This window comes from Mauremys reevesii, linkage group 2 (assembly GCF_016161935.1).
Source record: "Mauremys reevesii isolate NIE-2019 linkage group 2, ASM1616193v1, whole genome shotgun sequence".
In the NCBI taxonomy this organism is placed as follows: Eukaryota; Metazoa; Chordata; order Testudines; family Geoemydidae; genus Mauremys; species Mauremys reevesii.
This window is the reverse complement of record NC_052624.1, coordinates 71,681,916-71,697,061: the sequence shown is the minus strand read 5'-3', so window position 1 is coordinate 71,697,061 and position 15,146 is coordinate 71,681,916. Positions and strand designations below refer to the sequence as shown.

The 15,146-nt window shown below is 41.1% G+C and overlaps 1 protein-coding gene across 6 annotated transcripts in view; it reads left to right on the top strand.

Annotated features, from left to right (window-relative positions):
• NGLY1 (N-glycanase 1) overlaps positions 1-12,423 on the top strand; it is a 49,910-nt gene extending 37,487 nt beyond the window's left edge. For 3 of the 6 annotated variants that reach the window (XM_039523129.1, XM_039523133.1, XM_039523134.1), the window contains exons 11-12: positions 2,918-3,095; positions 3,621-5,916. In XM_039523129.1, coding sequence (XP_039379063.1) covers positions 2,918-3,095; positions 3,621-3,796 — 354 coding nt within the window. In that variant the 3' untranslated portion in view covers positions 3,797-5,916. Of the gene's footprint in view, positions 1-2,917; positions 3,096-3,254; positions 3,534-3,620; positions 5,917-12,154 lie in introns of those variants that run through there. The other 3 variants (XM_039523130.1, XM_039523131.1, XM_039523132.1) reach the window with 3 other exon arrangements.
• Positions 12,424-15,146: the final 2,723 nt, after the last annotated feature.

Genomic DNA, 15,146 nt, shown 5'->3' with positions numbered 1-15,146 from the left:
GTATATGTAACAAAGTGGAATAGGGAGCACTGATTTGCGTGACTGAGCAAGAAGAGTTTACCAGCAGTAAGAAGCTCTTCCATGAAGTTGGAAGAATTGGGGGTGGGTAGGATAACTGACAGCAGATACCCATCAGGCTTGTAGCTGTGACATGGCACGTCTATAGAATGCCACCTTGTGGAATGTTCAGTCTTTTAACTTGAGCAGATGTGCAGCTTAAGAAGTTGGAGTCCAGCTAAACAGCTGTCCAAAAAAGTCTTCAGCCAGAGAAGTCTTCATAAAAAAAATAAAAAGAAAAGAAATAGGTTCATCCTTTAATTTGGAATGAAGGGAGAAGAAACCAACAAAGGCTACCCAAAAGGTAAAGTTCCTCTTCCAGATGTGTTGCACATGTCCGTTCCAATTTAAGTGTGCAATCACCCTGAGCACAGCTGTCGGAGATTTTTCCCCTAGTGGTATCCGTCGGCTCAGCACTGGCGCCCCCTGGTTCCATGAGCTCATAGCGCCGGTATAAGGGGCCCCCGCCGAGCCCGCACACCTCGGTTCCTTCTGACTGCCCGTGCAGCTGTTGGAACTTCCACTCTTTCTCTTGAGCAAAGTGTTTTACTGGTTTCCACTATTTTTCATTGTTAGATTTTGAAAGTTTAGTAGTTTCAGTACATTTAAGTAGTCATAGTTTAGGACTGGGACTCCTCTCCATGCTCGGAGATGCACTCTGTCCCTCCCCCGGTACTGGGGCATGCCTCAGGCACCAGGGTTTAAACAGTGCTCTTCACATGGCAAGTCTATGCCTATTAGTGACCCTAACTTGAGTTGTCTCAAGTGTTTGGGAGAAGGTCACAGGAAAGAGTGCTGCAACATCTTCTGGGAATTTAAGCACACATGCAGAAAGTCAGAGCAGCAAAGTTGAAAGTCCTACTGATGGAGGCGGCGCTGAGACCGGCCTTGGAGAAGAGATCATACTTGGCACCGAGTATTTCAGTGTCAGTACAAAGTGCTCCACTGGCAGTTAAGAGCTGTCGGCACTGGTCCTCCTCATTGGTACTGAAGAAGAAACATCGAGGCCACCGGGAGAAGACTTCCTTGCCGGCAATGAAGGGAGACAAGTGAGCAGATCGGGATAAATCGAGATCCATGCTGGGCCATTCTCCCTCCCTGGCACTGTGGCAACCATTGGCAGAGGCACCGGCATCGCAGACCCCAGTAGCGCCCAACCAACCAGCTGGGTGGCACCAGGCAGACCAGTTTGCAGTGCCTTTGACCCCAGAAGCCTACGTGGCTGTTAATGAGCTGATGACTTTGTCAATACTGAGCCCAGACGGGAGACGGGACGCAACACCAGTGGCGCTACACAGTGGCACCGTGGCATCGACCACCTTTAAGCCAGTTTCGAGACCAGCCTCCAGGGGGAAACCCCCTTCATTGCCCCTCCAGAGATGTCTCCACAGCACCGATCTCCAGCACTGGGAGGATCGGCCCCGCCGTGGTCACTATTTGACGGGGGGACTCCAGTTGAGGATAGCGAACCAGCAGGCATTGCTGGGTCATTATGATTACAACATGTGGGAAGTAATGAACAAAGTCAAAGACAAAGACAGACTTCCCCAGGCTTGGTGGGGGCCCCTTATACCAGTGCTATGAGCGCACTGCACTAGGGGGCAGCAGCACCAAGCCGATGGATACCACTGTGGGGAAAATCTCTGACAGCTGTGATCAGAGCACTTGCACACCTAAATCAGAATGGACATGTGCTACACATCTCGAAGAACAACAGTTACAAAAGGTAGGTAACTGTTTTTTATCCTAAAGCTAACTATGGATCTCAGTCCACAAGCTGTAGAGAAGAAATACCAACTGCAGTGCAAAGCAGAAAGATAAGAAAGGCAAACTGATGCAGGTAAAGTGGATTTGCTGATCCTCTAGCTAGTATCCCAATTAGCAGTAATCTCCATCTTATTTATATACGGCCGTGCTGTAAACGAACATGTCCCTGAGGTAAAACTTCATAGAATTAGATCCTAGAACCAGCTGAAGAAAACTAGAATTTAATAGGCCAAATTCCCCCAGAACCATCTGCTAATAAGCACAATGTAAGGAGCAACCTAAGAACCTGTTAATCTAAAATCATCGGATTTTTAAAACCTTGTATCCTGAGGTTCTTTCTTGCAGTCTGCACTAACCATCTTCCAAAAAAAATTGCACTCATGGGTGAGAATGTAAACTGGATTTTATCCTTCTAGATTCAGACTGCTTGCAGTTCCTTCAGTAAAGGGTAGCAGTATATATAGGTAGCACAAATAAGAGGGCTATGTAATATAGGCAGGACACTTCAGGTCTACTCAAGGTATGCCAGCTGCTGATGGCCCCAAAAGGATCATTACAGCAATTGGGATTGCTGGAATGTAGTGGACTCTAGTCATCCCCTTTCTGACTCCTGGCATGCCAAGGCCTAGAAAGGGTGGCACAAAGCCAGCTGCACCAGTTGAGGAGTCCCACACATCTCTTTGTTTGTTACACAGGCTTTCCCAGCCCATTTGCGCTACCATAGAAGGGCAAAGGAGCCAAAACAGGATGGAAAATCTGGCCCATTGTATTTACTTAAAAGCAGAACCCTACATACTTAAAACAGTATGAGTCTATGTCGCTAAAATACCACGCAGCACATTAAAGATCTTCCCCTACTATTTCAATGAAGTAAACTTCACTGAAAATGTGCAGCTACTCAATATCACTGTAAAAACAGGAATAAGATATTAGAAGGAGATTCTGTGCAAACTTATTTTTCAATGACTTAATAAACACTAAAAAATTTTTACGCCAAGGTTTAGTGCCTTTATATAACAGGTACAGACATTTAATTTGATCTGTGCTCAGCATCCATCTTTCAATACCTTAACCATGATGTTTTTCCATTTAGGTTTATTTAGCCCGAAAAGAAGGGTCATCCTCTGCTTACATCTGCTGGAAGTTTGAGTGTGGGTCAGTTGGTCTAAAAATAGACAACATTTCCATTCGAACAAACAGTCAGACGTTTCACAGTGGAAGAATAAGGTGGAGATTGCGCTCCAACATAGCAGAAGTTGATCTGACTGGAGGTAGGTGTGAAATCTGATTGATTTTATTTTTTAAATCATGAGGTATAAGTGCTAATGCAAATCCAGTGCACTAGTACGCAGGGAAGTGGAGGTGGGAGAAACAATGTAAGCAATAAAGAAAGTTAAAATGCAATTACGTTTTAACCTTTTCCCACTCAGGCTTTTTGCCAAGGATAAGGAAATATGTGAGAACAATCAATATATAACTCCAACCTGCCACATTTTTCCATATTTGGGGAAAATAAAATTAGGATCCAGCAAAACCTGACGTGGATACAGGAGATATATGGGCTCTTCAAAGCAGGAATTGTCTTTATATTTGTACATCATGTAGCAGAATGGGGCACCCAATCCTGACTGGAGCCTCTGGAGACTACCACAATACAAATAATAAATAATAATTTGATTATCTGCAAGTCAAACACTTTAATGTTCATTACAAATTGCCTCTTGAACATGTATTCTAGCAATATAAATTATCTGTGGCAGAACTTTAATTGTTTGGGGTTTTTTCTCCCCCAACAGATAAAATTCTTCGTTCCTATTCAGATTTCTCTGATGCAACAGAAGTTATTTTGGAAGCTGAACTAAGTGGAGGGGATGGTGATATTGCATGGCAGCACACTCAGCTGTTTAGAGAGAGCTTAAGTAACTCTGGAGAAAATTGTTTGGAGATAATTATAAAACTCATTGGTCTCTGAGAATCTAAACAGAAGAGAAATGCTATTGGCAACAGGGATTTATTATATATAAAATGCTGTGGATACAATGTAAGGACTCGATTGTCAATTACCAGGGTTCATACTGCTGGCATTTTTTTTTCCCATTTGCCAGTTTTAATTTGGCCATCATGAAAATAATAAATTTTATACTATGGACCATAGAGAAACATTGGAATTTTGCAGGTTTTATTCTTGTGTAAACTTATAGCAAATATGAAAATGTCAAAGTAAAAACGTGTTTCATCCAAAACACAGAAATTAAGGTATTCAGAGTTACAATTGATGCTCCATCCTAAACTTGCTTCATAGTCAGAGGGGGAAATAATGATGGGAAAGCAAAACTGGGTGAGGAACATACAGCAGTTTTAACTTTGAATTTGGGGGCTGGTTTGTTTCACAATCTCTGCTGTTATTTGGAGTTAAAATTTGCACTTAGGTGTCTGGTAGGCAGCATGTGTTATGTTGTTTTTAATTTTAAAAGACTTGTATAAAGGATAATATTAGCCCCTAACATCTCCTGTGATTAAATCTACATACTATTTAGGCCTTTTAAAAGATACAATATTATTTTACATGATATACTAGAACAGGAGCTTTGGATAAATATTAAGGCAGTTTTAAAAGATGGCCTAGATATATGCATGTATTGGTCTAAGTAATAAACATATTTTGGAGTATAATAGTATACTGGGTAAATACATTTATGTTCAGCATGTACCTAGAAATTCTGTTATGGTCTATCATGTAAAATAGAGATTTAAAATTGAGTAAAAACAAATAATTTTTATCCTGGAAAATGCCTAGTTTGTTATACATATTTTTGTACTGTATAAATCCAGATTTATCCCCCTTTTTATTAAGTTGCTTATTGAGCGGATATAGATCATAATCACTTTTTAAGAAGCTATTATCTTGTGTCAGTCTGAGTCACGTGCACCAGATTTGGTGCTAGAAGTACATGAGGTGCTTTTTTTGACCCCCTTGATGCGTAAAAAAATTCAGACCATAGAATTCAGTTTTTAACTTTTTGCCCCAAACACAACCAACACTACAATCCAGGAGATCAAACTTCGATTTTCAGTCCTGGTCTAGCTCCATGGCCTGTCGTGGGCTGAGAGTGCTGTGGATGCAGTATAATGAGCCACTGGAGAGTGATTGGTTGGTTACAACAGCCTCCATGAACTATTAAGAAATTGTGTAACTCTGTCTCCTTCTCCCCTCCCTCCCCAAACACACAATCAAACAAACATCTGAGGGACTGTGTTGGGATTTTTAAAAGCGATGGACTACCTTATTACCTGTGTAGTTATGCAAACTAAGAAGAAACTTCAGGATTTAAACTGATCATTTGTGGGGGATTAGGAAGAGATACTCTGCACTCCCTATGTAGAGAACACTTGAGCAACGCAACACAAATGAAATGCACAGAATTGCACCAAACAGAACAATATTAATATACAGACATATACTCCCATGCACACTTAGTACAATGTGACAGCATGCCTTGATTAACCTGTAGCTTCAAAGAAAAAAAAATAAAAAAGTTCTAATAGTGAGGAATAAAGTATGAGACAGAGCTAAAGGATAAGGAAATAGTCCATGTAGAAAAAGGGTTTGTACAGAAGATAGGAGACTTTGAAAGAACTATTTATCAAGTAGAATCAATTGAAAATACTCAAAAGAAGAAGGAATAAACTGAGAGTAGAATATTCTACATTCTGCTTGAACAGCAGGAGCAGCAAGAATTACAAAGGTATGAGGAAAACTAGTAGGAATGAGGATCTTAAAGCAATACACAGTAAAGAGGGGAAATAAATTGATTAAGTTTGTGGACATGTTACAAGACCATTTCTCTAGAAATTATGGGCTTCAACTCCCATTGAAGTCAATGGCAAAGCTCCCATTGACTTTAATGGCACTGAATCAGGGCTTATAAGGAAGATTGAAAAGGGTTTGCAATGTTTTGTAACACAAAAGATAACTGGTGATATAGAAGTGAGGAAGCATCCCTACATCAGTAACTAATTGTCAAGGTTCCTTCCCCACTCTGAACTCTAGGGTACAGATGTGGGGACCTGCATGAGAACCTCTAAGCTTAACTACCATCTTAGATCTGGTTTTGCTGCCACCACCCAAATTATTTATGAGTTATTTGAGAAACTCTGTCTACCTCCCTCCCAGAATATTTTCCTCCCAAGTACTATAACCCTTCCCTGAGTAGCCTTGAGAGACTTCTTCACCAAGTTCCTGGTGAACACCGATCCAAACCCTTGGATCTTAAAACAAGGAGAAATTAACCATTTCCTCTCTTTTCCCCCCCACCAATTCCTGGTGAGTCGAGATCCAACTTCCTTGGATCTTAAAACAAGGAAAAATCAATCAGGTTCTTAAAAAGAAGGCTTTTAATTAAAGAAAGAAAGGTAAAAATCATTTTTGTAAAATCAGGATGGAAAATAACTTTACAGGGTAATCAGATTCAAAGAACCCCCTCTAGCCTTAGGTTCAAAGTTACAGCAAACAGAGGTAAACCCTTTAACAAAAGGAACATTTACAAGTTGAGAAAACAAAGATAAAACTAACACGCCTTGTCTGGCTGTTACTTACAAGTTTGAAATATGAGAGACTGGTTTAGAAAGATTTGGAGAGCCTGGATTGATGTCTGGTCCCTTTTAGTCGCAAGAGCGAACAACCCCCAAAACAAAGAGCACACAAACAAAAGCCTTCCCCCCCACCAAGATTTGAAAGTATCTTGTCCCCTTATTGGTCCTTTGGGTCAGGTGTCAGCCAGGTTACCTGAGCTTCTTAACCCTTTTACTGGTAAAAGGATTTTGGTATCTCTGGCCAGGAGGAATTTTATAGTATTGTACACAGGAGGGCTGTTACCCTTCCCTTTATAGTTATGACACTAATAAAAAGCAGAAATATTTCTTTACTGCAGGATGATGCTCAGGCAAACCAAAAATCTGTTTCCTATAAAACAGACCCATAACAGAATGGGTTTGGAGGACCAAGTGTTTTTGGAGGGAGCAAAGCCTCACAACCTCCTTCATCTATGGAGGCAGACATAATCCGCAGAAGACTGCATATTCCTCTGCAGGTCTCCATTCCCCTGGCGAGCAAGAGCAGTGCAGTGTCACTCACAAAGGGCAAACACTGAGAGTTAATGTTGAGTTACAAGAAAATCCTCAGCTTTCCCTGATGTCATGAATTGTTTTTAAACAACCTTAAAGAGACTTGGAATCACAGGAGTTAGTAACTCTGAACTTGGAACCTATTGCTTCTTAGCCCTGTATTTAGTCCCCATTTAACATAGCTTTTTCTCAAGAGGCATTAGTAAGAGGAGTAGCCTTCTCCCCACACAAAAGTTTTAAGATTGATATCATTGTGATTGTTAGCCAAAATGGCTGCCTTGGTACTTCTGTGAAAATTTTTGAATAATCTCAATAATAAAGTGTATAGCTAGATGTGGATTTCACAACCTAATTTAAATTTTGGAGCTCTTAAAAAATCCCAAACATATCCTTATTTTTACAGAAAAAATAATGTGAAGACTCAACTAGTGCAAAAATTAATTGGCAAAATTGTTTGCAGTGTTGTAACCATGTAAATTTAGTCAGTTTCTACCAGATCTTAGTTATGAGATTTGAGGATAAAACAAGGAAAGAAAATGTTCAGGCCATATATTCTACTAGAAGTCAATAAGCAAGAAAAGACTATCTAGTGATACTGGACAATAAAACTCTTACTACTGTGTAATCTTTGCTGCCTTGATAGGGTTGTTATTACAAGTCAGAAATTGATGCACAGTCCTCTTTTCAGTATCCTAAATTGTATTGTTATATTTTATATCTATATCTATAGATATAGATAATTAGGTTACTGAAAAGAGAGGGTTATTAGGAATTCCAGAAAACCCTAACCTTATTTGGTAATTGGGTAAGCAGATAGTGATCAAATTTAATATTAGTAAGATGAAAGTAATGCCTGCTCAATTTTCACACACAATTTTGGACTCTGGGTTGGCCAGACCATCGCAGGTTAAAAACAGTGGCTATGGATAGCTCAATAAAGTCATCCACTCAAAGCAATGCAGCAGTTAATGTGCACTATTAAAATGTTTGAATGAAGTGAGGAGATCTAAAATATTGTAGTCCTTGTTAATCAACAGTACATTTGCAACTCAAGTATTACTTTCATTTTGATTATAGCAATAGTAATCAGTAGAAATACTTATTTTAGGAAAGACTTGATGAGAGAAACCCAAAGATTAAATACAAGTAAAATCCAGAAGTTATATTGAACTCCCTCTTGTGTCCCTGAAGTACCCTTTGTAAGACAGAATAGTTTGAACTCTTTCGCAAATAAAGTCTATAAAATGACCTCTTTTTCTGATCTCCATTTCAGTGCAGATCAATTTTTACTAAAAAGGCAATTTTTGTTTTTACTTAAATGCCAGTTTCTTCCTGTAACAGCACTTGCTTTCTTTCATCAATGATTCCTTGACAAAACCTTATGCTAGAGTGGACTTAAAATATTGTAAGGTAAAAAGGTTCCATGCTATGAAGTGCTTCAAAAGTATGGGTATCAATTTGTGACGACTGTGGTGTGTGTTCTTGATTGAGTTAAATGGGGAAATTGTTAGGCCATGTGTAGATGGAAGTCACCACTTACATGGCTTTTTAAGAGTTTGTGGGGTGAACAGAAAAAAAAATACAGGTTCCAATGCTGCAAGGCCAAATCATAATATATGTAGGACCTCAGCCTATTACAGACTCTATGTAATTGTGTACAAAAATGAATATATAGCTACAGGGAGTATCGACACTGCCTTCAAAGCATCATGGAAATGTAACAAAAGTAATCTTTTCAAACAGGTTCTTCTGATAAGCACAAAAATAGCCAAATTAACACTTGCAATATAATTTTAAATGCCGTTGCTACTCAAAGAGTTACATGAGCAACCTGAATAGAAAGTCCCTTGCTCTTGGATAGTATTTGCCTTATTGGTATGACATATCTCTTTACAGCCGATCATAATATGTCTTTTTGTGTTAAAATACAATATTAACAAGGTTGGGCTGTGGAATTACCAGTCACTTGTGGCCACCAAAGAAATAACAAAAAGTAATATCTTGCATTGCTGTAAGTTCCTAGGATAGCCGCATCTGATCCATGATCCGAAAACATGGTCCATGGATATCCACATCCGCCAATGTGGATATCCGCAGATTTGCAGGGCTCTACTTGTCTGATTAAAAGCCAGGGGCACTGTACGTGAAGGGAGCCCTTTGCAGGCAATAAGAAGATAAGAATCGCCACATATGGGTCAAACCAATGGTCCATCTAGTCAGTCTCCGACAGTGGCCAGAACCAGATGCTTCAGTGGGAATGAACAGAACAGGGCAATTTTCAGTGATCCATTTCTTGTTATCCAGCACTAGCTTTTGTCAGTTGAAGGTTGTATCCCTGACCATGTCAGCTAATAGCCATTGATGGACCTCGTCTCCATGAGGTTATTTAATTATTTTTTGAACCCACTTATACTTAGGTTGTCTGTGCATTGTGTGAAGAAGTACTTCTTTTTGTTTGTTTTAAACACACTGCCTATTATTTTATTGGCTGACCGCAGGTTTTTGTGTTATGTGAAAAGGTAAATAACACTTCCTTATTCACTTTCTCCATACCATGCATGATTTTGTAGAACTTCTATATCATCCACCCTTAGTTGTCTCTTTTCTAAGATGAACAGCCTAAATATTGTTAATCTCTCCAGCTGTTCTATACCCCTAATCATTTTTGTTGCCCTTCCCTGTACCTTTTCCAATTCTAATATATCTTTTTTGAGATGGGGTGACTAGAACTGCATGCGGCGGTATTCAAAGTGTGGGTGTACCATGAATTTAAATAGGGGCATTATGATATTTTCTAATTTACTATCTATACCTTTCTTAATGGTTCCTAACATTCTATTTGCTTTTTTGACTGCCACTGCATATTTTTCAGAGGACTGTCCACAATGACTCTTTCTTGAGTGTTAACAGCTCGTTTAGACTAGCTGGGATTATTTTTTCCACTGTACATTCATTTGCACATATCAACATCATCTGCCATTTTGTCCCCCAATCACCCAGAAGGAGACCTTCTCCCATTGGTGTGGTTAATCCACCTCCACGAAAGGCGGTAGCTATGTTGATGGGAGACACGCTCCTGTTTAAATAGCGCTGTCTACACTGGAGGTTAGGTCAGTATAACTATGTCACTCAGGGATGTGGATTTTTCACACCCCTGAGAGATGTAGTTATTCTGATGTAAGTTTGTCATGTAGATGTGTTCTTAAATGCTCACATAAAGAAGCAGGCGATCCTTTAAAGTGGAAATGACCCCTGCTGATCCTGAATGATGTTTTGTTGCCTTTACATGTTAGGCAACAGTAAATACAGAACGTCAGGAAATACAGAACACTGAAAATAAACTACATTTGTCTCCTCAGTACAATGATGGAGGGGAGGGATAGCTCAGTGGTTTGAGCACTGACCTGTTAAAACCAGGGTTGTGAGTTCAATCCTTGAGGGGGCCACTTAGGGGTCTTGGGCAAAATCAGTACTTGGTCCTGCTAGTGAAGGCAGGGGGCTGGACTCAATGACCCTTCAGGGTCTCTTCCAGTCCTAGGAGATAGGTATATCTCAAATTATTAAATTGTTAGACATGGAAACAGGCACTCAGACTGTATGTACCCTCGCTGAAACCTGAAACCATCAGCAGAGTTCTGACAACATGAAATGAAAACCAACAGAAATTCCCTTGAAGGCCAGTCAGCTACCAGGAGTCCCCCTATCTCCCTCCGTGCCCTCATTTGTGGCAATGTTACTGCCTCCCAACAGATGTTCAGTTAATGCATTAGTAGATATTAATGTGGACCAGCTTCCATATTGGAATTGTACAGCCTCATGTTATGATAGGGTTAGGAGCAAAGGGTCTAAACTGTGGGTGAGGTTGAGAGAATAAAAATAGTCATTGTTGACTTCGCATAAAAAAAAGTCACTATCTTTATTTAACACCTGCACTCAAAATGATGGAGCAGGGATTGTATGCTAACTAGACAGATAATGAAAGGAACTCCATCAACTCTCATCTAGCACTTTACAAATGCAGGTAAGTATCACCCCTATTTTACAGATGAGGAAACTGAGGCAAGGGTAGAAGTGATTTACGCAAATGCGCACAGCATGTTAGTGGCAGCAGCAGGAGCAGAAACTGATCCGATGACCTAGCACCTGAATGACATGGTCTAGTTCTCACACTGTGGTGACCTCTTATTACAGACAACAAAATAGAATATACAACCAAACAAAACATCACATTTGAGATGCTACCCTAGGCTCCCTTAAATTCTCAATTTTTCACAGATTGCACAGTCAGCCTGTGGAACTCCTAGCCAGAGGATGTTGTGACAGGGTTCAGAAAAGAACGAGATAAATTCATGGAGGATCAGTCCATCAATGGCTATTAGCTAGATGGGTAGAGATGGTGTCCCTAGCCTCTGTTTGCCAGAAGCTGGGAAATGGGCAACAAGAAATGCACCACTTGATGATTACCTGTTGTGTTCATTCCCTCTGAAGCACCTGGCATTGGCCACTGTCGGAAGACAGGATACTGGGCTAGATGGACCTTTAGTCAGACCCAATGTAGCCGTCCTTATGTTAATATTCTTCATTAAAAGGTAAGGAGAGTTATGCATGCACAATGAGGTGAATTAGCCTTCATTTCACCAGCTACACACACCAGTACATGGATGTCATGACTCAGATGAAAAATCTTAGCACCAAAGAAGCCACAAAGTTAAAAACCAGGTATCTGACAATTAGGTTCACTCAGTGATGCAGCTGTGCAACTATAAGAGTTGGCATGTTACGGAAGGGTGACCAAGTTCTTTCTCAAACATGCTGAGTCAGAACTTATAAACACAAAACAACTTTTCCTGCAGTCCTTCCAATGATCACACTGTTATTTATTGTACAGTTTGCCATGCTGACTGAAGCACATCATCTCCATGATATATGGGAACTGTAGTGAGGTCAGTGATGCAGAAAGAAACCCAGTGGAGATTTTACTCAGCCGCCAAGTTACCAGTTATTGGTGAAGCTTGGTGTGCCAGAATATACCTGTGTTCACACCCTATACACTATTGTAAAAATTTTTGTACAAGCCATGTCTTGTGAGGTATCATCTAAAGACTCAATTTGCTGACCAGTAATACCATGATAAAATGCATGTAGCAGCATTATTTTTGAAGTTATAAAAATAAGCTGAAATCATGACTAAAAGTATGTTTTTCAGATAAGTCTGGGGAGTGGCTAAACCAGTTCCTCAGAGACAAAGGACAAGCTGATGCTTTAGCCAGGTATAAACAAGGCTGATGGGCCATTACCTGCTAAGTGGCCTTTCTTTGTCAGGAAAGGGGGTAGAAACAAAAATCTACATCTTAGCAAAGAAACCGCATGGAGTTCCCTTCCACACAGACTGCCTGTCACCATGCTTCAAGTTGGAAATGCTTCGGTAAGCATTTGATCTTTATTTCGCTTGTAACCAGTTCTGACTTTTATGCCTCATTACTTGTACTCATTTAAAAATCTCTCTTTTTGTAGTAAATAAACTTTATGGTTTTATCTAATCCAGTGTGTTCAAGTTGGAGTGTCTGGGTAACAAGTTGTGTGCATATTACTCCCTTAAAGGAATAATGGACTTAATATAGTCATACTGTCCAGGAGAGGGCTGGGCAGTACAGGACATACATTTCTGGGGGGAAATCTGGAGTGTGTTGTGGTCACTTTGTGGTAATCTTGTAGGCTGGTAAGAGCCGAGGTGTGGCCGGCCAACTGTAGCATCACAGTCACAGTTGGGAGCGACTTACATGGTGGAGGCTATGAGCAGTCCAGGTTGGAGGCTACAGTAGCAAGGCATTGTAAAGGGCACCCGAAGTAACAGGGCAGGGGTGACACAGCTACACATTAGTCTGGATTGCATCCTGGTATGTATCATTTAGATTGAATTTTTTGTCTTTCAACACATAGAAGGGTATTTGACAATGAACAGAAACCAGAGAAAGGCACCATGTAGGAAAAACACTTGTGTCTTAGTCCACACTAGCTGGGGCATACATTTCTAATTCACACTAGAATGTTGTGCACTAATTGGCCTCTGTGGATCCTTTAACACACACTAAGGTGTTTTTAGTGCATGCTAACAGGGTCTACACAGGGCAGTTGGTGTGCAATACGGTGGTGCTCATTAAAATTTACACCCCAGCTTGAGTGGACTAAGGCATCAAGATAGAAGCCCAAAGGAGACAGACATACACACACACAAACAAACACAGCACACACTGAAAAGGAGAACACATAGCAAAGAAAAGATATTCAGAGGGACATAGAAAAGTCATTCCAGAAAGACAACCTTTAGACTTGATCATGCAAGATCTGGAGCACCCTGAACTATCCTGGTCAGCAGCTTGCAGGATAAGGCCTTTAAACAGAAAAGAAATCACCCTGCTTCACCACTACCCTTCCTAAAGATAAAAGACAACACAGAAAAAGTAGTTTGTGTGGGGTGAACACCCCCCACAAGCCCTGTACAGATTAATATGAGTCAAAGGGGGCCAATTAATCTTACATGCTACACCTGGAGGGAATCCAGGGATTGATAAACACTAATTGCAGATGAAGCCCAGCTGGGGGAGTATAAAAAGAGGAAGAAGAAAGTTCCAGGATCTGAAAATCAAACTAGAGGGGCAAGGGGGGAGCCAGGGACATGAGGAAAGAGAGGGAGAGGGGAGCTGGGGGGGTCCTGGGGAATAGGGAGGAAGAAAAAAGGCCAGAGGGGTGCAGTAGGCGGGCGGGGGGAGGAAGCACCAGTGGTAAACCCAGAGATAGGCAAGGAGACAGCTGTGGGGTAGGAATGAGCCCCAGGCACAGCAACTGAGACTGAGCAATCCTAGGTTACTAAGCATAGGTCCCTTGCTGGAACCCAAAGTAGCAGGCAGGCCTGGGTTCCCCTGTCAGTTACTGGGAAAGTGACACAGGACCTGCAGTCAGAACAACAGACTGCCTGAAACAGCATTGGACAGCTTATCCAATGGGACTTGATCTTGGAAGGAGGGGACTGTATAGTGACCTGTCTGGAGGGCCAAGTCATTATGAGGGCACACCCTGCATCACACAGAGAGAAGGGTGACAGTGCACGCAACCACTAGAAAGGGGTGCCCCATGTGGCATGAGCTAATTCCCAGATCCAGCCACAACAGGGCACACACCCACACAACTGCCATTATGTTGTGGTGCCATATGAAAATGAAAAAAAAAATGTTGTTATGTGTATGTTACTAAAGATGTTCTGAAGTGTTTTTGGTTTGGGTGTTTTGTTCGTTGAGAAGAACTTGCTGCCTATGTCTTTGTAGAGCAACTCCCATAAGGGTGTAGTAATGGTTTATGCAGCTCTAGCATGAGTAAACAAAACCTAAAATGACAGACTGGAATTCCCAAAAGAAATACCAGAGAGAAAGAGGTTGGGGGACTGGTTCCTGTAGCTGATTACATTTAAAAGTAGTTGAAAATTGAATGGCAAACTGACATGACTACTGATTTTTGTTCAGCAAAGTAAGTCAATACTCCATCTCTCTCAGGCAGGAAAGGAAATTAATGTCATGGTACCCTACAAAGAAAACCACTATACGTATAAATGAAACAGTTCAAGTCCAATGACTTTTTACGTTTTTTGGTATGAAAAGCTCCTAGTTTCCAAACAATATTGTGACTGAAATCAGTAATTCAATGTAAAAGTATTTGACCATTCACCAAGGATCAAAACCTAAGGATCGTATTTTAATGGGAGTTTCTGAGTAAGGACTTCAGGATTGGTTTTTTACTACTTGCTGGGAATCTACAGAACCATGGTTATACCACCTCCACTGTACAGAACTAATTGCTGGGGAAATTCTGCATCACTGCACAGGCACAGAATTCATGTCCCCTGCAGATTTCTTTGCTACTTCACAGAAAAATGACTTCTGACGGGGAAGCCTCAAGAGTGGTCACGCACCCCTCCCTTCCAGCTCAGGCCCATCAGTATGGGTGCCTGGAGCAGCCGATAGAGATGTAAATCACCAGTGGGGGTGGGGCTGGGCAGTCATGCGTGTGAGAGAAAGACATTCTGTCCCTTTTGCATGCTATTTCAGCATGCTTGGCATGGAGGGGCAGGGCTTTGGGGTGTGGCTGAGCAGGTAGGTATGGGGCAGGCTCTGTCCCCTCAGGCAGAGAAGAATGTAGCAGCCTAC